The sequence below is a fragment of the Podarcis vaucheri genome (assembly GCF_965113315.1).
Source record: "Podarcis vaucheri genome assembly, chromosome: 2".
Taxonomy (NCBI): domain Eukaryota; kingdom Metazoa; phylum Chordata; class Lepidosauria; order Squamata; family Lacertidae; genus Podarcis; species Podarcis vaucheri.
Window position 1 is genome coordinate 83,289,189 of NC_138760.1, and position 24,155 is coordinate 83,313,343.

The 24,155-nt window shown below is 42.1% G+C and overlaps 1 protein-coding gene across 1 annotated transcript in view; it reads left to right on the forward strand.

Annotated features, from left to right (window-relative positions):
* SYN2 (synapsin II) overlaps positions 1 to 23,654 on the forward strand; it is a 149,711-nt gene extending 126,057 nt beyond the window's left edge. The window contains exons 10-13 of the mRNA XM_082211950.1: positions 3,485 to 3,634; positions 14,450 to 14,510; positions 18,899 to 19,139; positions 22,731 to 23,654. Coding sequence (XP_082068076.1) covers positions 3,485 to 3,634; positions 14,450 to 14,510; positions 18,899 to 19,139; positions 22,731 to 22,866 — 588 coding nt within the window. The 3' untranslated portion in view covers positions 22,867 to 23,654. The remainder of the gene's footprint in view (positions 1 to 3,484; positions 3,635 to 14,449; positions 14,511 to 18,898; positions 19,140 to 22,730) is intronic.
* The last annotated feature ends 501 nt before the right edge of the window (positions 23,655 to 24,155 follow it).

Sequence of the window (24,155 nt, forward strand, 5' to 3'; positions counted from 1 at the left end):
AATCATATGACATGTTACTTAACCCTTTCTGTCTGCCCAGAATTTTTAATTTTTTTGGACTTTAACAGTGCATTTCTTTATTTGTCTACTCAAAAGTGAGCTCAATGAGGTTCAGTCATACTTTCTTCCAAGTAGACTTACCTTAAAGTATTTGTGTACAAGATTGCAGCTTATTATTATTATTTTGCAAACTATCTTTTACACAAGTCTCAAGGCAATTTACAAGCATGCAATAAAAACTACCATAAGTAGATTTAAAAGCAGTACAAAAACAACTTAATATGGTTTTTAAAACAACACAAATTAGCAGCTAAGACTGTTTCTTTAAAAGAAAACACACACCAACATTTTAGGTTGATATTTTGTTATATATCATTTGGGGGGGGGGTGTAACATATTATTACACTAGTCCCAGATGATTCCATCCAATTGTTCAGTGGCCATAATCTCTTGCCAAATTAGGTTCACCTAAACCCATGCTTAACTCTCCCTTGTATTATGATTCATGGCTCTTTTAAAAAGTGAGAGAGAAATAATAATCTGAATCTATTCTAATAATTTCGTAAAGGTAGGTATGCGGGGTCCCAAGCTATAAAGATAAAAACAAACCAGTTCAAGTGTCATTGTTTCAGATGAACTTTAATAATAAACTTCTAATGAAAACTACAACAAAAGTAAACTTTTTATTCCGGGGAATGTTTTATAGAAACTGTGAAGCTGCAATTATATCCAAATGAGATATAGAAGATAATACTCGACTGTTCAAATGATAATTTTAGAAACCATTAAACTTGCTAGCGGACTAGTTACATAATCCTAGCTTTATTGTTTGGCATCAAAGCTTTTGTTGGCATGGATAACTTCAAGAGTAGTTGTGGGTTAGCAATAGCAAAAATAATAATGGTGATCAGAACAGCTGATACCTCTTGCCCATTTGTTCACCATTAAAAAAAATCAATTACCGTATTTTTCGCCCCATAAGACGCACTTTTTCCCCTCCAAAAATGAAGGGGAAATGTGCCTGCGTCTTATGGGGCGAATGCAGGCTTTCGCTGAAGCCTGGAGAGCGAGGGGGGTCGGTGCGCACCGACCCCTCTTGCTCTCCAGGCTTCAGGAAGCTCTGCGCAACCCTCGGGAGACCGGCTCCGAGGGTTGCGCAGAGCTGCCTGCAATCCCGGGACCAGCGCAGCTCTGCCCGGCCACCGGGAGCCGGGGGAGAAGCTCCGCCCCGCTCCCGGTGGCCCTGCAGAGCTGCCTGCGCTCCTGGGACCAGCGCAGCTCTGCCCGGCCACCAGGAGCCGGGGGAGAAGCTCCGCCCCGCTCCCGGTGGCCCTGCAGAGCTGCCTGCGCTCCTGGGACCAGCACAGCTCTGCCCGGCCACCAGGAGCCGGGGGAGAAGCTCCGCCCCGCTCCCGGGGGCCCTGCAGAGCTGCCTGCGCTCCTGGGACCAGCGCAGCTCTGCCCGGCCACCGGGAGCCGGGGGAGAAGCTCCGCCCCGCTCCCGGTGGCCCTGCAGAGCTGCCTGCGCTCCTGGGACCAGCGCAGCTCTGCCCAGCCACCGGGAGCCGGGGGAGAAACTCCGCCCCGCTCCCGGTGGCCCTGCAGAGCTGCCTGCGCTCCTGGGACCAGCGCAGCTCTGCCCGGCCACCAGGAGCCGGGGGAGAAGCTCCGCCCCGCTCCCGGTGGCCCTGCAGAGCTGCCTGCGCTCCTGGGACCAGCGCAGCTCTGCCCGGCCACCAGGAGCCGGGGGAGAAGCTCCGCCCCGCTCCCGGTGGCCCTGCAGAGCTGCCTGCGCTCCTGGGACCAGCGCAGCTCTGCCCGGCCACCAGGAGCCGGGGGAGAAGCTCCGCCCCGCTCCCGGTGGCCCTGCAGAGCTGCCTGCGCTCCTTGGACCAGCGCAGCTCTGCCCGGCCACCAGGAGCCGGGGGAGAAGCTCCGCCCCGCTCCCGGGGGCCGTGCAGAGCTGCCTGCGCTCCTGGGACCAGCGCAGCTCTGCGCCGCCATCCCGAGCGGGGCGCTAGGTCCCGCCCCGCTCGGGATGGCGGCACAGAGCTGCCTGCCGTCGCGGGACAGCAGGCAGGTCTACGCCCCATCCCGAGCGGGGCGCTAAGTCCCGCCCCGCTGGGGATGGCGGCACAGAGCTGCCTGCCCTCCCGGGACTGGTGCACTTCTCCCCATCGCCAGCCCCACAAGCTCGGGGGACAGCGGGGAGGCAGAGCGTGCCTTCCCACTGTTCCCCGACCTGGTTCTTCCAGCCCCGCACCTGGGGGGGAAATAAATTTTTTTTCCTTTATTTCCCCCCCAAAAAACTAGGTGCGTCTTATGGGCCGGAGCGTCTTATGGGGCGCAAAATACAGTAAGTAGTTCATTACTGTTGTTATTAGGGATTTATTAAGTTGGAGGAATTATTATCTTACTATCCTCAGAAGGAGATGTGGAAATTTCAGCCTGTAAAAGCCATGCAGGATCATTATAGATAATTGCTGGTCTGCTGAAATTTATTACAGTGTCTTTATCTTTTATTTAAATACATAGGGTAGTTCTGCTGTGGTCAGAAGAGTATTAGGATGGTGGGGAAATGTCATAATTCTGAACTTTAGCTCTAACCCACACACTTTAGCTCTAACCCACACACTTTCTTTACGTAACACTATTGTTCATCCACTGTGCTGTAACTGTTCCTGGGACATTGTGCTTGATGCACACCAAGCTGGACTCTAATAGCCTGGGCCAGTTACTGATGAGATCTGGAACTGTTCTTCTGATCCAGTTTCTCTATGACATCTTCAATCCCCAGGGCCATAGGTCTTGAAACCAATACATATTCCAGTAAGCATTCCAGGTCCACTCCCCTACCCAGTACTTTTGCTTTATTAAATAAATAATGTTCCCTTTGGCTGGGGAGCAGAAGTTGTGAGCATGCGGCTGCTTCTAATGCCCCAAGAGCAGGTGCTGTTGCTGGAGATTTCTCAGTGTTCAGTGTGTCCACATAGTCAAGGACAGACTTACATTGTCTGATGCCACATCATATCACAACCATACCACATCAAGGAGCCATGCCGCATATTCTCCCAAGGACCAGTTGAAATCACCCATCCAGTTTTTCTTGCAAGATACTTTTTAAAATCATACTTTGGCTTAGTTTCCTTCCCATGTTACAAAAGAAAAATTGAGTGGCTTCCACAAATCTCCTCACCTTTCCTGATGAACAAAACTGAGATTTGAACATAGAGAATTTTAAAATTTTGTAATAATAATAATAATAATAATAATAATAATAATAATAATAATAATAATAATAATACCCTGCCCATCTGGCTGGGTTTCCCCAGCAACTCTGGGTGGCTCACAGCATATATTGAAATACTTGATTTATTTACAATCATCCACAGCACAATATGGATAACAATAATGGTCTGTAACACAGCATAAACAAATCACTAAAATGATATTTCACTGCCTAAACAGCTTTTGTTTCTTCTAGGTTATGGATTGTGCCATGCCTTTGATTGGTGAGCATCAGGTTGAAGAGAAACAGCTTATTACTGAGCTGGTCGTAAGCAGAATGAACCAACTGTTGTCTAAAACACCTGTACCATCTCCTCAGAAACCAACTGCCACTCAGCAGCCACAAGTAAGGAATGCAGACACTCTTCATAAACACATGCCGGATTTCAGTAGACACATGTCATGAGGATTCAGGACGTGTTGAGCTGTTGTTATTAGAAGGAAGTGGATAGTAAAAATGGAGTGTGATTTTTGTGCTTCCTTAGAACAGAGTTTCAAGCATCATATATTTAAAATATCAAGCAAGAGCTCATCAATAAAGTTGCAACATATATAATGGCATAAATGACATTAAACGTAGGTTTCTGAATATGTTACAGTGGCATAAGCTGAATCAACAGTCTTGACTCCAGTTTGCTCCAATGTGCTTTGTTTTCACTCAGTTCTTTCAATAATCATCAAGGCTGGTACAAAGGGCTCTGTGCATCCATGGTTTTGTGGCCATGCTGATTTTACTTATATTTTATTTATTTAAAATGATTATATGCTGTCTTTCCCAAGCTCAAGGCTGTCAAAATGCTATGAAATACTGTAAAACTGTAAATAAAGATATAACAACAATGTAACTTAGCAACTAAAAATATTCTCAAGACAACTATGCAATCAAATCAGCCTCCAGAAGCCACTCAAGTAGTTTGCAAACTTTATGGAAAGCAATAGGCTCAGTCATTCTAGAGCCAAAGCAAACTGCAGTAAAGGGTAAAAGCAGCAGAGTCTGATCAGATGAGTTTATAACCAGCATAAGTATTCTTAGTTGGTGGTCATTTACTCTGAGGTCAAAAGAGAAAGAAAGTTGTCCACAGTTTCTTTTTTGCACCTCTAACATGCTCCAACTGAGATCTGTTCTTAGATTGTGGAAGTCAATCTAGTATGCTAATAGTCAAATATTTTCACTTGGGAAAAAGCCCAATAGATGAGTTTTGTTTCCTGCTCAGACTTTAAGGGCCTTTTCTCATGTTACGCTTGTCATGTTAAAACTACTTTCAGTAGAGAAAGTGATTCGATGCATGGATTGCCCCTGTCATCTAGAAAGTTCCCATGCCATTTTTAGCCATTCCATGGTTGCCCCCTGGTATAGAAACTCTACATGATGGAAGTGTTCCATATAGCTAGTCTTCTGTGGCCACCATGCAGAGGCTGTTTCCTGTGGCCTCCATATTTTGTAAATGTGTCATGGAGACTAGACCTGACAGAACCTCCCATCAGGTTTAGTTTACTACTGAACCAAAAGAAAGAAAAAGGTTAGTTACTGACTTTGGTTTGATGCTCTTCCTGTTGTCCATCTGAATCTATCTGTTTTGCATGCATTTCATTTCAGCAAGCACATCTAACATGAAGGGACTCAGTTAACTCTTGCTCCTGGTTTGTGATTCAGAATGTTATTTGAGACGATGAGCAATAGTCTGTGTTTTTGTGTCTTATTTTGCTTTGATTTCAGCCATTGACTGTTTTGGGGTATCACAGAAACATCTGGGATCACAGCTTATTGATTCCTAAGCCTAGTTTAGGTTGAGCCAGAAAAAGTAGAGCTATCATCTTGCCACATCGTTGTTGTGACATTTCAGAATATGCAAGCAACTGATGACCACATACCATCAATCAATCAATCCATCCCCTTTTCATTACTTCCTCATGTTAGTCATCACCTCTCATCGTGATCAGGTCTGGAGGGTGGGGATAAATTTGAAAGAGAATTAACTCCTGGAAGATACCACCCTAGTGTAGAGTGATTCGACTGTAGACAGTGGCATAGCGTGGGGGGTGCAGAGGGGGGCCGGCCGCACCGGGCGCAACATCTGGGGGCGCGCGCTCGCACTCGAGTGCTAAAATCCACGGGTTAGGGGGCGCAAATTACTTGCCTTGCCCCGGGTGCTGACAACCCACGCTACGCCACTGGCTGTAGACCATAGTTCTGTGAATATAAGTGTGTGTGTGTGCCACTTTTCTGAAAAAAAAGCTTCAAAGAAGCAATGGAAAAATAAATAGTGCTTATGGTAGCTGCTAAATGGTAGTAATTGGACTGAAGAGATATGATGCAAGTTTCAAAGATAAACAAGCAAGCAAAAAAACTATTTATATTCTCAAAAGGGGGCCCACATCAGTTAAACAATTGAAAAACTAAGTTTGTGGTACACCTCAAATCAGCTTGTTCTTGGAGGATAGTGACTAATTTTTGTTTTAAATTTTGTCATGTTCTCCGAGTAAAAAATAATGCAATTCCACAGAACCAAGTGGTAATGCTTCTATTTTGTACTGTACCACTTGAAAGGCAACACAAAATTATTTCAGTCTCATCTAACCACATACAGTGACTAAACTTCATTGTAAAGCGGTTTTAAAATAATAGCCACATAAACCAAAATAGAGAAATTGCTTTCTTCTATAAAAACATTTTTCACATTTAGATCAAACTATGCTATCCTATGTAAATAGTTACTTGTTGCTGTTGTTGAAGATGAGATCATTTTCCAGAAAAGATCAGCAGACAAAAAGATCAGCACATTTATAATTCCTCTGCAGGTAGAAAATGAGGATGGGTGGTAATTAAAACTATTTTTAATTCTTAAGGAGGCAAATTCCTGCCCTGTTGTGCAATGCTGATATTCATCTACAGAATTTCATTTTCGGATTTTCAGTACACGAAAGTGAATGGAGGTCAACAGCAGATTCTGAATTTCTCTAAGGGCTCTAAAATTATATAGATACTCTTAAGTGATTGTGAGGGTTAACTATTCATTTTCTTAAGAGCATAATACAAGCTAATAGATTTTGGTGCATTCTTTTAGTACTTTATGATGCAACTGAGGATACAGTAGCCCTTAAACATACTATAGTGCATCAGTCTGTCACTACTGGCACACTGGGTCACTGCATCTGGCTCTTAACCAGAAGCCCAACCAGGAATGGTTGCGGGCAGGATTCCCTGCATTGCTGGGGGTTGGACTAGATGATCACCAGGGTCCCTTCCAACTCTGCATTTCTGTGATTCTACAATCATACTCTTTAGTACTTTAAGCATTAATTCTGTTCTGTAGGATTTCAAGTTACACAATCTGAAAACCAAAGCCCACAGGGGCTCCAGTTCTCGTTCAAAAGCATCTCTTTTATTTTTAACCTGTCTATCTATGTAGCTCTTTCATTGCATCAGTCAGCTCTCAGCACTAACAAGAACACAGTTTAGCGGCAATCTCTGTTGCCTACAATCCTGTAGCTTCCTGAAATCCTAGTCATCATCTGCGGTTCAGGCAGCTGGCGTATCAGCCCCATCACCATTCTGAGAAGAAAACCTGTCCTCTTCTACTGGTAGGAGAAGCCTCCAGGATAAAAACTATTCTGAGTCTCATTTCTGAAAACACCCTTTGTTCTAAGAACCTTCAGATTTTAGCGCCATCTCGTGGAAATCCTGTTTTGAACAAGAGTCCTTACATTCTGTTTTTAGGGGCAAGTTTTAGCAAATTGAACTAGTTTATTGAGGGCTATAGAATACATTTCCAAATTGAGTGAGCCAGAAAGAAATTTTTGTTTCTTCTTATTCTGCTAGCTTTGATGGAGTGTTTATGGGCCATTATCTAGTGTCTATGGTGTTGTTAAACTGATCTAAGCTGAATCAATGAAATCATAAACAATGACTGATTAATAATAATAATAATAATAATAATAATAATTTATTATTCAAACTGAGCTGTTTGTGTCAGTCTGGGATCCTGACCTTAAACATTTGCACAAGCCAACCTGTGCACTGGGTTTTATTAACTGTGCTTAGAATTTGTTAGAAAACAGATCATGTCCTAATTTTCTACAGAACAATTTTGCTCTTGTATTTGTCGTTTGTCTGAGCTCCTCTGCCAAGGTCTCAGAGCCTGCCATTAGGATGCTGGAACTAGAACAAGAAATAATAATGCCTCCATACAAGCAGGAAACCTCTCTGGTTTTTTTGTGCTGCTTCAAGCCTAGCAGTGAGATTTCCCCCTCACCAAACACCTGCATCTGAGAGTTTTGTAGTCCAAGGATCATTGCTCTTCCATGGCATCCCTAAGGAGTCACAGCGGCTGACCCAAAAGTTCCCTTCCCGTTTTCATAGTGAGGAAAGGGTTAGTGACAGCTGCATTGAAAATATTGCAAAAGGTTTGCAATAAAAGACAGAGCTAACCACATTAGAAGAAATGGTGTGTTCCAGAGATTGCCAATTACTTCCAATCTGGGTTTTATTTTTCCTGGCTTCTCCATACTTCCACATCAGAATAGGATTGTAAAGTGCCACTTTATACATGCCAGGTGCCCTTTGCATAGTGTTGGGGAAAGATGTGCAAAGGTGATGTCTTCTATTTCCATTGTAGGAGGTACTGAGTTGTTTTAGCCTAGGGCCACCTGCTTGTGGAGAGTGAATGATGATAGTCTCAAAACAACTAGATTGAGGGAATCCAACACACACACACACACACACACACACACACACACACACTCACACACACACTGCAGGTGCTGACAGTGGGATACAGGAGATTTACAGACATGGTTATTGCAAGCACACCTGCTGACTCAGTGCACCAGCAGATGGAGCTGTTGTTTCATGACAGCAAGATATATAGCTTAGTTCTTGGGGCGCTGTTTTTTCATTTTGCTTGTTTGCAGCTGAACTTTATGAATAATGAAAAACACTTCTCAAGAACTAGGAGATCTGTTTCTTTACTGTTTAAAACAAACCATGTAACAATAATCTTGTAAATGAACATTTATCCTCTGCAACATGCATGCAGACCATGAGACCCTTTTAAAGACATGATCTCTGTAGTATAACCTCTATGTTGCCAATACCAAAAACATCCCAAGGAAAGGGCACAGGAAAATTCTAACAGGGCTCTTCTGCTTCGAAAAGAACTGCTGAGCAGAAAGATAGAAGACTGGAAGATGCTAATAATAACAACCAATGATTTCCCATTACACACAATACTGGTACCATATATATTGGTACCTTGGTTCCCAAACAGTTTGTGGATGTTTTTCAGAAGCTGAACATCTGATGTGGCTTCCGCTTGAGTGCAGGAAGCTCCTGCAGCCAATCGGAAGCCATGCCTCGGTTTTCGAATGGTTTCGGGAGTCAAATGGACTCCCGGAATGGATTACGTTTGAGAACCAAGGTGCCACTGTACACATGATACTAGTATTCAGGTGGCTGGGTGCTCACTGGAGCGAGATGGTTTGAGCCTTTAATGCCAATTCTGGCCCAGCTGCACAGGCTGCCAGTTAGTTTCTGGGTGGAATTCAAAATGCTAGTTTTGACCTATAAAGCTTTAAACAGCTCAGGACCACAATACCTCAAGGACTGCCTTTCCCCATATGAATGGACCCTGACCCTGCAATCATTCTTCATGTGCCTCGTCTTCAGGAGGGCAGCAAAATGACAACGGGTCTTTTCTGTGGTGGCTCCCCGCTTGTGGAGTGCTCTCCCCCAGGGAGGCCTGCTTGGCGCCTTCATTACATATCTTCTAAGTGCCAAACGAAAACATTCCTCTTTCCCAGACCTGTGGCTAATTAAACAACCTCTGGCCTTTTAAAATGTGGTGGAGTTGTTGTTCCTGTTTGTTACCATGGTGTGTATTTTGGTGTTTTTATTATTGTAAACTTGCCTGTGATCCTCGGATGAAGGATGGTATAGAAATTTAATAAATAGATAAATAACATACAGATGAACAATTTTTTAAAAAATGTCCAAAAAATTGCATGCACACTTCACACGAAAGCTTATACCAAGAAAAAACTTAGTTGGTCTCTAAGGTGCTACTGGAGAATTTTTATATATATTTCGACTACCTACCTGAATACAGATGAACAGTCAGTTGTTTGAAAAAGAAGCAATGCATCTTAATGGTATTCAGAGATATCAATTAGACAGGCTGTTTGGCAATTTCCTTGGAATGTTGAAGGCTAAGAATGGAAGAGATGGAATGAAATAGTCCCATTTGCTGTTTAAGCCTCATGATCCTTAAGCCTCAGGAACGTAAGAGTGGATGCCATGCTAACTGAAGCACAATCCTAGGTTCATCTAGAAGGCTGAAGATTGTTGGCATTGCCTTCTTTCCTTAGCAAACATTGTTGTTTCTTCTTTCTAGTATTTATGGTTCAGGCAGCTTCTTGCACTGGCCTCTGTGACTCCCATGCAGAATGGGATTCTGCTTATTCTGTGGACTCTTCCTACTTCGGCACCAGCACCTTAAACTAAATCCTTTGAACAGTGCCTTAGCACTCTTAACAGCACGGGCTATTAGGCAAACCTCACAGCAGAGAATATGCGCAGCTTCAGTCGCTGTACTTATTCTGAAAGTGCTTGGCTTCACACAAAGTATTGCAGCTATTGATATTCAAGGGCTAGGTTGGGCAGACTTTCTGCAAATGTCAAGCGTAGGTACAGAGTGCATAATTAAGAAGCTGATGGCATTTAAATGTAATGATGAACAACTTCACTCAGGTCAGATCAGTGAGCCAAATTTTTTAAAGGATTATCTTGCTCATGTTAGTCTGGGCATGCAAACACTGCATTTAGAATATATATTGTCTTATCTCTTCTTCATAATGTGCTGAACAAGCATACATTTCAGAAGGCATAATGTAGAACCTGCATTGCCCCTGTTACGCATGTTCCCTTTTAGGGCCTACAGGACTCCTGTTGGGTCTCGGCTAAGTGCTGGATCTCTTGAGGGTTTTTTATCCACCAGGCGTTTTTTAGTTCTCTGGTTCCTCTTTGAACCTCACCTCAGCCTTAGCGCTGGCATAGGTTTTTTTCTTAGTGGCACAGTTTCTGTCTCTTTGCCAGATCTGAAAAGCCTTCCTTTTCTTGTCAATCATGCATTCAATCTCACTGTCATTCTCATCAAACCAGTCCTGGTGTTTCTTGGTGTGGTATCCAATAGTTTGTTCACAGGCTGCAATAATGGATGTTTTTAGCTTGGTCCAGTGTTCCTCAATGTTATCAGGGAATTCTGAACGCAGATGGTCCTTAAGAGTCATTTGAAAGCAATCCCGCTTAATGGGATCTTGAAGGGCTTGAGTGTTCATTTTGCACCTTGGTTTCCTTCCTTGAAGCCTGTGTCAAGGTATAATCTTGATAGCCATCGTGGAGCATATTAGTCGGTGATCTGTCCAGCACTTGTCGGCACTCGTCATAGTACCACACTTCTAAAAGATAAAGAAGCTAATGCACTGCGCAGGAAAGAACATTACCAACATCTCCTTAACTCCCCCGTAGCTGCTGAGGCCCTCTCACAAATTCCGCAAAAACAAGTTAGAGATTAGCTTGCAGTATCTCCAAATCTGGGAGAGTTGTGTACAGCTATTAACCAATTGAAAAACAACAAAGCCAGAGGACCTGATGGGATATCTGCCCAAGTCTTCAAAGTGTGTGGAATATAACTTACACAACAACTTCACAAGCTCATCGAAAAAATCTGGGAGAGAGAAGAGATCCCAGCAGATTTTAGGGCTGCCAAAATTATCAATCTCTTTTAAAAAGGTGATAGAACTGATTGCAGAAACTATCGAGGCATCTTTGTATTAGCTGTGGCTGGCAAAATTCTTGCAAGGATGTTAGCAAACCGTCTCTTAACAATATCCGAGGTGACCCTTCCTGAATCCCAAAATGGTTTTTGGCCCTCTAGTGGGGCAGTGGACATGATTTTCACTGCTTGACAGCTTCAAGAAAAATGCAGAGAACAAAACCAACCCCTGTATATGGCATTTATTGACCCGGCTAAGGCTTTCGACACTGTAAATCGTAATGCCCTGTGGACTGTCCTTCTGAAAAAAGTCTGTGCAGACAAATTTGTGAACATCATTCGGCTCCTCCATGATAATATGACAGCAACAATCGCAGATAACAATGGCTCTCAGAGTGAACTATTCACAGTGGGATAAGGTGTTAAACACGGTTGTGTTATTACCCCAACTCTATTCATTATTTTCATTGCCATGATCCTACACTTTGTCAAAGGGAAACTCCCCACTGGAGTAGAAATCATATATCGAACAGATGGAAAGCTCTTCAATCTGAGCATGCTGAAAGCAAAGAGTAAGGTTACCGTAACTTCCGTCATAGAGCTTCAGTATGCTGATGACAACATAGTGTGCGCACACTCAGAGGGTGACCTCCAAACCATCCTAAATATCTTTGCAGAAGCTTACAAAAAGCTTGGCCTGTCGCTCAACATCCAAAACACCAAAGTGCTGCACCAACAAGTACAAAATAAATCCTCAGCAGTGCCACAAATCCAACTCAATGGAGTAACGTTTGAAAATTTCGATCGCTTCTCCTACCTGGGCAGTTATCTCTCCACAAGGGCCAACATTGATGCCGAAATCCAGCATTGCCTGAGCTCTGTGAGTGCGGCTTTCTCCCAAGTGCAGAGTGCAGAGTCTTTGAGGACCAGGACATTTGCAGGGAAACTAAAATGCTTGTTTACAAAGCTATTGTACTACCAGCCTTACTATATGCTTGTGAAACATGGACCACTTATAAACACCATCTCCAGCTCCTGAAAGATTCCATCAATGTCGTCTCCGGAAAATTTTACACATCACTTGGGAAGACAGGCAAACTAATACCAGTGTATTGGAAGAAGCAAAGAGCACCAGTGTTGAAGCAATCAACTTCATTGGACTGGTCATGTTGTGCAGATGTCTCATTATCGTCTTCCAAAGCAACTACTCTATTCCAAACTTAAAAATGGAAAGTGTAATGCTGGTGGTCAACAAAAGAGGTTTAAAGACTGTCTCAAGGCAAATCTTTAAAAATGTAGTATAAACACCAACAACTGGGAAACACTGGCCTGTGAGCGCTCCAATTGGAGAACAGTCTTTACCAAAGGTGTCATGGGCTTTGAAGACGCCCAAACTCAGGACGCAAGGGAGAAATGTGTTAAGAGGAAGGCATGCTTGACAAATCCACACCGTGATCCACTCCCGCCCGGGAACCAATGCCCCCACTGTGGAAGGATGTGTGGATCCAGAATTGGCCTCCACAGTCACTTACGGACTGATTGTTAAAACTGTGTTTATGGAAGACAATCTTACTCAGCTACTAGTGATCACCAAAGAAGAAGACTTTCATTTGTAAAAGAAGCATGCTCGTTTCAGCACGAGAATTTTTTTGAGTCCATGACCATTTTTGCATGAATTTCCATGACTATGACATCCGTCTAATTGATCATCATGAATCAGAACCAATGGGTTCCCACTATCCCTCAGGCATGGCAGACACTTGGCTGCAGAACCATTAACTTGGAAGCCTTTTGGCCACTGCTGATGCAACCTAACTGACTGGCTGCAAAGCACGTGTGTTTCTTTTGGTTTGGCCTTCATCAGCAACTGTGCTGTGGCTGTGTGATTGGCCTAAGGTGTCTGCAACTTCTGATGGCTATTTGATAAACAAGGGCTCTATGCCTGATACAAGTAGGGAACTGGAGCTGCTAATTAGCGGGCAGCAAGTGCATCCATAGGAAAGTGTGCAAGGGCTATTAAGGTTTCAAAATGCTTAAACAAAGCATGTATTTGAGGAAATCCAGTGACCAGGAAGTATGAGCTCGCATGCTGGGAAGCCTAATTTAAGGCAAAGGCATTTCCTTTTAGGTGGACTATATTAAACTTCAATTGTAAATCTGTTGGTTTGGTAAATATTTTAAACTTGAGATATTAATTACAGTTGGGAACGTTTGAGGAATTTAAACAGCCCCTTCATTTTCCCTTTCTGGCAACTTCAAATGCCTCAATATCATTTTCTTCAACTCCATGGAAATATTGTGTTCAGGAAGTCTACCTACATAAGTGGACATCGTCTGGCTGAGGAGATTGTGACAAACCCTGAACCTGAATAGGTTTAAGTCCCTGTGTGCAGCAGCAAAAAATCATTAATCTAGGCTGCTTCCACAGAAGTCTAGTGTGCCAATCAAGGGAAGTAATAGTACCACACCTGGAATCTGTATCCAGTTCTGGGCGCCACAGTTTAAGAAAGATATTGACAAACTGGAACACGTTCAGAGGAGGGCAACCAAGATGATCAAGAATCTGGAAACTTTAGGAGGAACAGTTGAAGAAGCTGGGTCTGTTTGTCCTGGAAAAGAGGAAACTGGGAGGAGATATGATAGCTATCTTCAAATATCTAAAGGGCTGTCACATGGAAGAAGGAGCAATCTTGTTTTCTCCTGCTCTGAAGGGCAAGACCTGATGGTTTTGATTCCGCATTTAGCATCGTTGTCTAGTTTGGTCCTGTGACAAAGTTCATTTGGGAATTACTCAGGGTTGCACAACTTGTGTTCCACCAAAACAAATTTAGTTTAGCAGTTAGGCCAGCCACAAAAATTGGGGAGATTTTTGAGCCATTAGTAGGCTATCATACATTGTAGGGGTGCCGTGTTCAGCTTGATGGCAGCTAAAACAATAGTTACACAAATCTCAAGGTGTTCATGAACATGAACCAAGGCTTCAGAGTTAAATGCTTTTTGGCCTGGCTAATCATTCTGAATGTAATGTCTATCATAAAAGACACACCATGAAATGTTCTTAAAAATTCAACAAAGAAGTAATTAGGCAGCATTCCTTTCAAGGTGTGTATAATCTAAATTTATTGTTGTTTTAAATTTTGCAAGTTAATTTAATTCTCCACACTATTTAGGGGGTTCTTGGGAGATTGAGATGCAGTACTTCTCCAGCGCATACTGGCAAGTGCCCTAAGAGATGACTTTTACTTGATAAGAGATTCTTAACATGCAGGAAGAGGCTTCCTCGAATGACAAAAACTTTCTCCTAGGTGTGATTCCTTATTGTAGCCCTGCTCATTTGACCTCTCTTCTGTTTTGCTTTCCTCCCCACCCCTTTTTTTCCTTTTGTCTTGCAGAGTGGATCACTTAAGGAGCCAGAACCAAACAAAGTCCCACCCCAGCGACCACCTCCTCAAGGTTGTTTACAGTACATTCTCGATTGTAATGGCGTTGCAGTAGGACCAAAACAAGTCCAGGCTACTTAAATTACTAAGACCAAAAGCAAGGGTTAAAGCCAAAAAAAGAGGAATCAAACAATACCAGTTTTTGTGCAGTTTTTGCATTGTTTAAGTGCTGACCTGGACTGTGTTTTTTCTATGCAGTGTCAACTATACTGTCTGGTTGTTTATCTGTTCATGTTTGTGTTGTAATGCTTACTTATGTTTCTCTGTATAACTTGTGATTCAGGGCTGTTGTCAACAGTGTACAAGAATTGTGCCTCTACCAAGTCAGTGAGACTGTTTATTATGGATGGCTAGACAGGTTTTTCTTTCTTTCAAGTATTCTATATTGTGGGGTAAAAAAGACTAACCAGCCCAGGTTGAAATTTATATACTTTTGCTTAACTCTGTGAGTATGTGCATTATATTTGTTTGGTTTTTTTTAAAAAAAATGTGCATGATTGATGTAGAAAGGTGATTATAATATTTTTCAAGTCTCATTTAATAGTATGTTGAATGAGGCATCATTAACTTTTGAGTTCATACTTATAGGCAGTGCTTTTTGTTGTAAAAGCAAATGAACTCATGGAATTCTTCTCTTGATAAAAGTGAAGGAGATACCAGCACAAAATGGCTGCCAATGGCAGCAAAAAAGAAGTGACAGAATTCTGTACTGGTTTGTACTGTCGCAAAAAAGTACTGCTTATAGGTAACATGAAAGACAAGTGCTTTATTTCATTTATTTCCTATGAAATATGAGAGAATTATTTCCAAGAATACATAAATATCCTTTATTTTCAATGCAGATTTTTTTATTTTAAAATCTGCATTAAATTATTAGCCTCAGTGCTATAAAAACGGGCCACTTACGTGCAATATTGATGCAAATGTGAGGGTACTGAATGTATTTAAGTTCAGTGACAAAGGTTCTCTAGTGGTTATGAAGTAGCCATCTGGTCTTGTACAAAACTAAATCAAGTGTGTTTACTAGATATTCCTTATCTACAAAATTCAGGTAAGCTACAGCTGTTTGTTAGAGGAAGTCAACAAGGCCATTAAAAGCCTTGCTAGATTAATCATCACCTTTTCCAAATATTGGGCTAGCCACATGTTTTTTTTTAAGGGATTTAAAAAGTGTGTGGTACATGGACTCAATGTGTGGTTGTTCTGTTCTATATTAGCTGAGGCTATAGCCAAGTAATTAAGATGCAGCTGTCATCTGATCTATCATTCTGAGCGTAAGCAACAGCATATATGAAAGTATATTTAACATATGGCTCAGAACAAGTAAAAAGGTTTAGGCTTAGAAGTTCACATTTATGACTCAAGTGTGTGTAAATAGTAAATCAAAGTGACCCGACGGGTTTTACTTTTCCAAACTTTCTTATAGCCATAATTGCTTATGACTGTCACATAACCAATGGCTATGTGCATAATCTTAAAAGCAATATCTAGGCAGGGCAGTTAAACTGTTATGGAAAATCTAGCCTGTAAACGTTAAAGGTGCACTATTATACTAGCTGTGAGCAAGGCAAAGGATTGTGTTTTGTCAATTAGAATCCCATACTAAGGTAAATAGCAGTCCCTAGGTTAATACAAACAAGCCTGTTTTCTTGTGAAACAATGCCAAGGTCTGAATTTATTTTCCTTGCAAACACTGCCAACAAAATTATAGCTCAGTTACCAAGTGGTTTTATTTGTTCTGTTTTGTTTTTAAATTCAGGCTAGTGAGCTGCAAATTTCACGCTGCTTTTGATGGGAATTTCAGTGCTTGTTGGGCATGCCTCTGCGTCCTGCCCCTTTTTAGTCTATTATAGTATCATTCCGCTTTTGTGGTCATTGTTTCTGGTTAGTGATCTCTTGATAACTACACTGATGATTTCGATTGTGTAGAATGAGTGCATCCCCTTCAGCCTCAGGTTCACACACGCCCCTCCTCACCTCCAAATCTCAACCCAAGTGAACAAAACAGCCTCCTGCCCTGAGGTGAAGAAATGAACCTACTGACTGAATGCCATTTAATATCAAGCCATGAGTGTTCTTTTGCATGTAGTAGTCTGAGTATTTACAAATGCTTTTGTGCATTGTTTACGAGCTCTGTGTGTGCGCGTGTGTGTGCGTGTGTGTGTGCACACGTGTGCCTGCAGACCTCAGAGAAAAAGAGCTGCATCCCAGCAGGACTTAAGTGCATTTATTGCAAAAGGTCTTCGGAGGGCACACACTGGTTACTTCCTGCCACAGATATTAAGCAAGCCAAAATGTCTCTGCATGCTAGCATGCTTAGGTGCAATATTGTGGGGTATAGGGAACTGATATTTTGCAGTCTAGGATTAATGTCCAGGGGGTTGGTGTGTGTTTGGTTTATTTTATTTTTCCCTTTCCTTTTCTTTTTGTAAAAGCTTTTTTATTATTGTTGCTGCCTTTTTGTACCAAACCAGCTGCAAGAAAGTGAGCAAATGCTGAAGTGTGATTGCAGTATATATTTTGTGAAATATCTTGTACAGCTTAATGTGCAATAAAAAAAAGTTACATCTGTCTTCAGTGTATAGTTTCTGGCATATAAGCCTCAATATCTAAATGGAGAGGGGGGGAAGTATTTTCTGCTCAGCAAAGAAAAGCTAAATGAGAATGTTTGTTTTAGGGTACAGAACTGATCCGCCTCAGTAAAGCCTCATTAAAGCCCAGATTCAAAATTCCACCAGTCTCCTGAAAATAGAACCTGTTGATCTTGAACTTACTTCTGAAAAAGACATAAGCTGTATACATGCTGCATGGCATGTTCAGGAAATGTGTGAGTGGTGGGGTTGGAATCATACCTGCTTGCTCCAACTGTGTCCTGCGCATACCCAGTATGGCTTTTTAACAGACCTACATGCATCGAATAGCCAATCTGCATATACAGCTTATTTACATAGAAAGTCAGCTCACAAGCTCTCTGTTGAAATCGGTAGGGCGAGGGGCGGAGCCAGCAAGTATGATCTCAACTCCTCATCTACCTATGAACAGTTTCATTTGAGTGGAAGTGTCTTACTCCTTGAGCCTATAAGTCTGCCCTGTTTGCAGTGCACTGAGGCACACATGGAATTCTTCCTTAAGAGAGTTTCCCCATCGCTTTGCTGAAGAGGTCATTTCTGTGCTTGCACGTGAATGGGAAAGCCCTTGGAAACAAATAGCTGATTAGAATAGCCCGTGGGACTTATCCTAAGTCAGGCCATAGGTGCATCTAGCTCAGATGCATCTAGTTTGTCTACACTGACCAACAGTGGCTGTCTAGTGTTTCAATCAGGTGTTGTTCCCTGGAGATGCCAGGAACTGACTGTGGGACCTTTGGCATGCAACGCATATGCCCTGCCACCGAACCACAATCCCTCCCTAGCCCAGTGGAATTTATCCCCCCCCCCCCGCCATATTACCAACATGGGGCATGGCTGATTTTGACGGGAAATGTCTCAGTTCCCCTTGGGCTCATGGAACTAATTTCATGATCCTTTGGTTCCAGGCCAAGGAATTTCATAATGCCAGAGTTGGTGCAATGCTACGCTGTGATATAACAGTGGAGTAGTTATCATAAGCATTCATATGTTGGCATAATAAGTCAAGCTATAAACCCATTTAAATGTACCTCAGAACATTGGACCCTTTAAGATCACTGTGACTAAATTGGTTCCCCTTCAGGTAGTCTAGCTTAACTGGTAGCCTTACAAAGGTGAAGCAGATTGCATCTGGTGAGATATACTCAATGTACTTTCAAGCACCTACAGTTCCTGTCTCAGCTGCATACTTAATAAACATGGAGCTGCACTGGATTGATATTCTCTGATAATTAAACAGTGGCTACTGCTGTAAGGGCGCATGCTTTGTCTTTTTCAGAAAGGCTCTTTAGGGCCCACTGAGTAGCCACTGCAAGTCTGTGTGCTTCTATATGGCATTTAAATAAGCAAGAACAGCAACAAAAATCCTAACCCCCCTCCCCTTAGCAAGAAATAGTGTTGTTGGTTTACATTACCATATGCAGAACCATAAAATACAGCTTCCTTCTAGGCATAGCTCCCATTGCAATGGAGCAGTAAAGAAATATTTCTTACCATGGAAGTTCAGAAACAAAATAGAGAAATGTTGCAATGAATGTAGCTTGTAAGTTACCATTGCTAAATTAATCCTTTTTTTAGGGCACCTTGGTATCAGTGTGGCACTTCTGCAAGTTACATGGATTTATGGCTAATGGTATCAACAGCAAAGATGTGGCTCGCCTATCCTAGACACGCTGAACTTTGTTGGTTCCAAGTTTATATTTGTAAGTGTTAGATATAAGAACTAGTACAAAATTACTGATGCATTATGAAGTTTTTCTTGTACTGAACCTAGGGGGCCCAGTGCAACCCCAAGGAATGCAATCACAAAGCCAGGAGCCATTGCAACCACAGCGTGCGTTCCCTCCGGGGCAGTCAGCAAAGCCCTCGAGTTCCCTGCCTCCACGTCCACCGGGCCCTGCAATTCAACCACGTGCTCAGGCCCCAGGTCCTTCAAGCGCTGGGCCACCTGCGGACACAGAGACGAAACCCTCCACAGCTCCACCCCAGAAACCTCCAGCACATCCGCAACTGAAGTAAGGCTTTTCGTTTATTTTCTCCGCTTGTTTCATATGCTTTCCTTTGCCAGTGAGGTTTGAATACAATCTGTACAGATCCCCTGTGGTGTTGTTGTTGTTGTGAGCATGTAACATCTTTGCACCAGGTTGACCTGAAGCAGGGAAATTTCCAACAAAGGCAATAACAGATGTTGAAAAAGCTCTCCGGTAATTTGCAATACATGCAGATTTCTGCTGCCACGAGGCCAAATTTGATAATGGGTCATCCTCTGTTTCTGCCCACCAACCAAAAAGGCACTGACTCATTTTTGAATGTGCTGTCTGTAAGTCAGCTGCTGAGGAAAAGAAGGAAGCCTTATCTACTTAAACTTTTAACCTTTCAGCCACTCAAACAACAACAGATTTTCAGTTTTAAAAGGCTGCTCCGAAAGTCCATGATACATTTTTCATCCAATTTTCCCCCCAAAGCTCCAAAGCTATATGTAGGCATGTGTAGGGCTGTACCCAGTCAATCCAAATGCAGAAAGAGAATGGCATACTGTGTAAGGCCAATAAGACAGAAAAAGAGGAAATTGGTCCTAGTCAGACATTTGGTACCTTGGACATTTAAACCAATGCCAGTCACGTGTTCAGTGCCAGTCTGAAAGAGACTCTTCTACTCAAGTAGAGTTTTTTCCTTAGCAGAACCCTGACTGATGGGCACCAAACCTCCTGAAATGGGCTATTGTTTGTACCAAATGCCTGGATATATAACTGTTGGTGGAGAAAGAAAACCAAGTAATCTGCAGTTACATCCCACAGCTCTGGCCATATTGGAATCTTACATAATGGCAAAGAATCTTTGCCTACACTATGTACAGCAGCAGCAAGGAAACAATAGTATTAACAGCACATACGGTCTTGCCAAATAATGTGCAGACAGATTGAAAACTCAATATATATTTATCTATTATAAAATTATAATATATATTTATCTATTATAAAATGCATATCCTGCCTGACGCTATCCAGCTTTCAACAAGAATTAACAACTAACAATAAGCAAATTATGAAATATAATAAATAGCAAATAATTAAAACAATACAATGCAGTGTCCTTAATTCACGTGCAATACAAATTCTAAAATGCCTTTGGTTATGCTTGTAAATATTAAATTCATGATTACTGAACTCTATACTACTGTATATTTTCCCTATAGGGCAAATAGCAGCTGGCAGGACAGGAACTTAAAACATGAAGCAAACACAATCTAAAAAGCCCAACTACAGTTATTAACTTAAAAAATGCAAGAGATCATGCTCATGGAACTCCCACCTTAATCTCCCCATTAATGAGATTAAGTACAACAGCTTGGATACTAAGAAATGTTAACTCAAGAGGATTCGTGGAAGGATCATGTGCCTCTCTGGAGGTGGGGGGGGGGGCTTCCTGTATAGATATAGCATGATCAGCTGCATATTGTTTTCAAAAAAAAACCAACTGAATTTTTGCCTTCTGAAACAAAAGTGGAAGGAACACAGAGGAAATAAAGGATGACAGACATGATTAGCCCATCATGTAGAGCTGTTCCATAAAAAAAGTATATGAACAAAAAATGTGGCTATTCTGCAGTAAACGCCTACTGTGGGATCATGAAAATGCAAAACGGGCAGGTGTGAAAGTGGCAGTGGAATCCACATGAATTGTGTCCTCCACCCCAAAATACTCCTTTCATTATTTTCTGAGACCAGCTTATCTCATTAGAATACACATAGCTAAAGTATTTGCTATATCAACAACTGTAATAGCATAAGGAAAATGAATGAAATATTGGCCTGGAACCTTTCTAATGGAAATAGTAAAATGTTTTATTTGCCTGTTTTATTTTACCCTTATTCTCAAATGAGATTTTTTTAAAAAAATCCATTATCCAGAGAAAGAGATTTTGAAAGCCTTCGCTTGTATCCCAGTCCTAAGCAACTGGGCTAGTGCCATCTGCCTGCCATGCCAGAGTAATACCCCTGGAATTGCCAACATAAACCACAGCTTGGGAAGTTGCCCTCCTAACTGAGATCAGCATGTCCCATCCTAATCCTTTATTTCCTTTGATGGAAAGGTGTTAGGGTCTTTCCTGAACACTTGAAAACTGTATGCATGTGGTGTGCCATTGAGCCTTCCTTGACAGGCTCAAAGCCTGAGTCACAGGCTTATTCCCATTCATATTTTAATGTTCAAAATGAAAAAACAAACATACACAAACTCAAATTGCCAATGGGATTAACTGTACTCTGTGCATTTGGCATGTATGTGCCTTGCATTCTCACCCACATGCTCTTGCTTAACATGTGCGTGCAGGTTATTAGCCCATGAACAAATATTTAATTAGGCCGTTCATTTTTGAGTTGCTAATCAAGTGAAGCCTCGCTTTGCCTTTCCACCGCCTCCTTTCCGTGAACACTAAACCCAAGTACAATGCAAACGAGAGACAGAACACCACATGCAGCACCGCTTACTCTGGTTTTCAACAAAGTTTGGGGTTGAAAGCACACTGGCTATGAATTGTTGCCTTGTGCTGAGACATAGTACAGGAAGCGCAAGCACCTCACAACTTTTTCCTTCTACTAGCCTTAGATTTTATAGCATAACGAAAGCCCAACAGTTTTGCTACTGTCCACACTCTACATACCTGCATTCAGTCAGATCCTATCAAATTAAGAAATATTGTTCCAGGGAAAGTCACTTTAGGAATACAGAGCTAAACTGAATATATTTGTTCCGAGGTGCCGTTCAGCAGCCATTTTCTGTTGAGCTGGATTATAGAATCATAAAACTGTAGAGTTGGAAAGGGACCATGAGAGTTATCTAGTCCAACTCCCTGCAACCCAGGAATCTTTTGCCTAATGTTGGGCTCAAACCCACGACCCTGAGCTTAAAAGTCGTATGCTCTACCAGCTGAGATATCCTTACATTGGATGCAATCTATAAAAAGTAAAGCATGTTTAAGGCTGTAATCCTAAACACATTTACTAGGAAGTAAATCCCATTGACAACAATGGGCCTGACTTCTGAGGAAACATGCTTAGGATTGTCCCACACATCCCACTGAAATGAATGTAAACTAAAATTAATTAAGTCCTCAGGACTGCACTCCTAACCCTCTGAGAACTAAATGCCACTGAAATGAGTAGAACAGGTTTCCAAATAAACATGGTTAGGATTAAGAAACAAGTCCATTCACTTGAATGGGACTCAAGCACTCATGTCTCCTAGAATGTATGGAGATAATTTTTGGTCCAGAATTTTTTTGTATGCCCTGATGGACAAAATGATTCGTGTGGATTTCTGTGACGCCTTCCCCTGCAATGTGTTGCGTTCTGTGTGAAATAGCCCAGCACAATACATATACATTGCCGAACAGCTGGTCATGGTGGTCAGGCCCGAGCCTGCATCCATATCTCTGCCCAAAACATATTATCATCAGTGACAAAGCTAACAATGAGAAGGAGATATGGTGGGCAGAGGTCTATATGTCCTGCTTCCATTGTATGACATGGTAAACAGAATTCTGAGGTATGGCTGTAGCAGACAACATGCATTGATGTGCATTTTGCTTTGTTTTTATCTTGCAGCAAATCACAGTCTCTGACCAACGCCTTCAACTTCACTGAGTCATCCTTCTTTCGGTCATCTGTGAACGAGGACGAAGCAAAAGCCGAAACCATCCGAAACTTGAGAAAATCCTTTGCCAGCCTCTTCTCTGATTAGCCATATAATGTTTGGTTTTGTGCGTCTGTAACACATTTCAAAGTTTACCTGCGAACATAATTTTGCAAACATAATTTCCTTGTGAATGACCCTCCTTTGCTGTTCCAAGTGTTGTATTAAGCAATATGCTAAACTATTTTTAATAAGGGACTATAATGAGATAGACTTCAGGTATTGGGGGGCGGGGGGAGACACACCCGGCTTTTTTAAAAAGCCAGAGAGGAAAAGCGATACAGCAGAATGCTTAAAGTCCTCATCAACTGTGATAATGTGGCCTTACCGTGAAATGCACTAGGTCATCACATTGGACTCCCCTGTGTGAAATCATTAGAGCAACACACCATTACATAGTGAGTTTTCTCCAGCATTCAACTCACTGCATGTTTGTTTGTTTGTTTTGTTTGTTTGTTTCAGGTGTTTTGTTCTGCAAGGGTACAGTCTTTAAACCTGCTTTATTGCCCCCGGATCTTTAGGGTACAGCTTCACAGGGCTGTTTCCTATTAATCTCCTTCACCTTGTGCGTAACTAAGGCAGTTTTCTACCCCAGCAAGCTTTCCATCAGATGAATGTATCATTCTGATATGCTGCTAGGGGCAAACCTTGGAATCAACCATTGTTCTAGAGCTTTGTGTCTATATTATTGTATCCCCATATATCTGTTAGACAATTTTTTGCAAACTGTTAATGGTAGCCTTTGATTTGTAAAAGACCATGCATGACCTCATGTTCTCCATAGTTCCATGTTACCTTCCAATAAATGCAAAACCCTTTGCCTGGCAGTAAACACACTTCTGCAGGACTGGTCTGCACTGTAGTGTTGATTTCTCTAACAAACAGCCCAAATTAGATGGCAAAGCATTATTTTTCTCATTGTCAGCCGTACTTATTCATCAGCCAAAAAAAAATCTATCTCTGTTTCGCAATACTTGACAGAAACCACACACTTCTGGACTATACAGTTGCATTGCTGAATACTTGTCGGTAAACATGCACTTCCTGCCCTATGAACCATGGAATATGTTCTACTTAGCACCAGATTATAGGACCACGCTATATCATGATGCACTGTACTAACACACCCTCTACCACTTTCCTTTCGTGCTAATCCCACTGAATTATAGCATGCCTGATTCTTATGCTAGCCATGCTTTGCAGGAAGTAAATGTTTTAAGTTTGCTTGCTCTTGAGACCATGGGTGCTTCTGCCCTGTTCTGTGGTACAGCAGACTTAGTCAAACTTACGCCACACCAAGCCAAATGCAGCCCACCAACCATCTCTAGTGGCCTAGA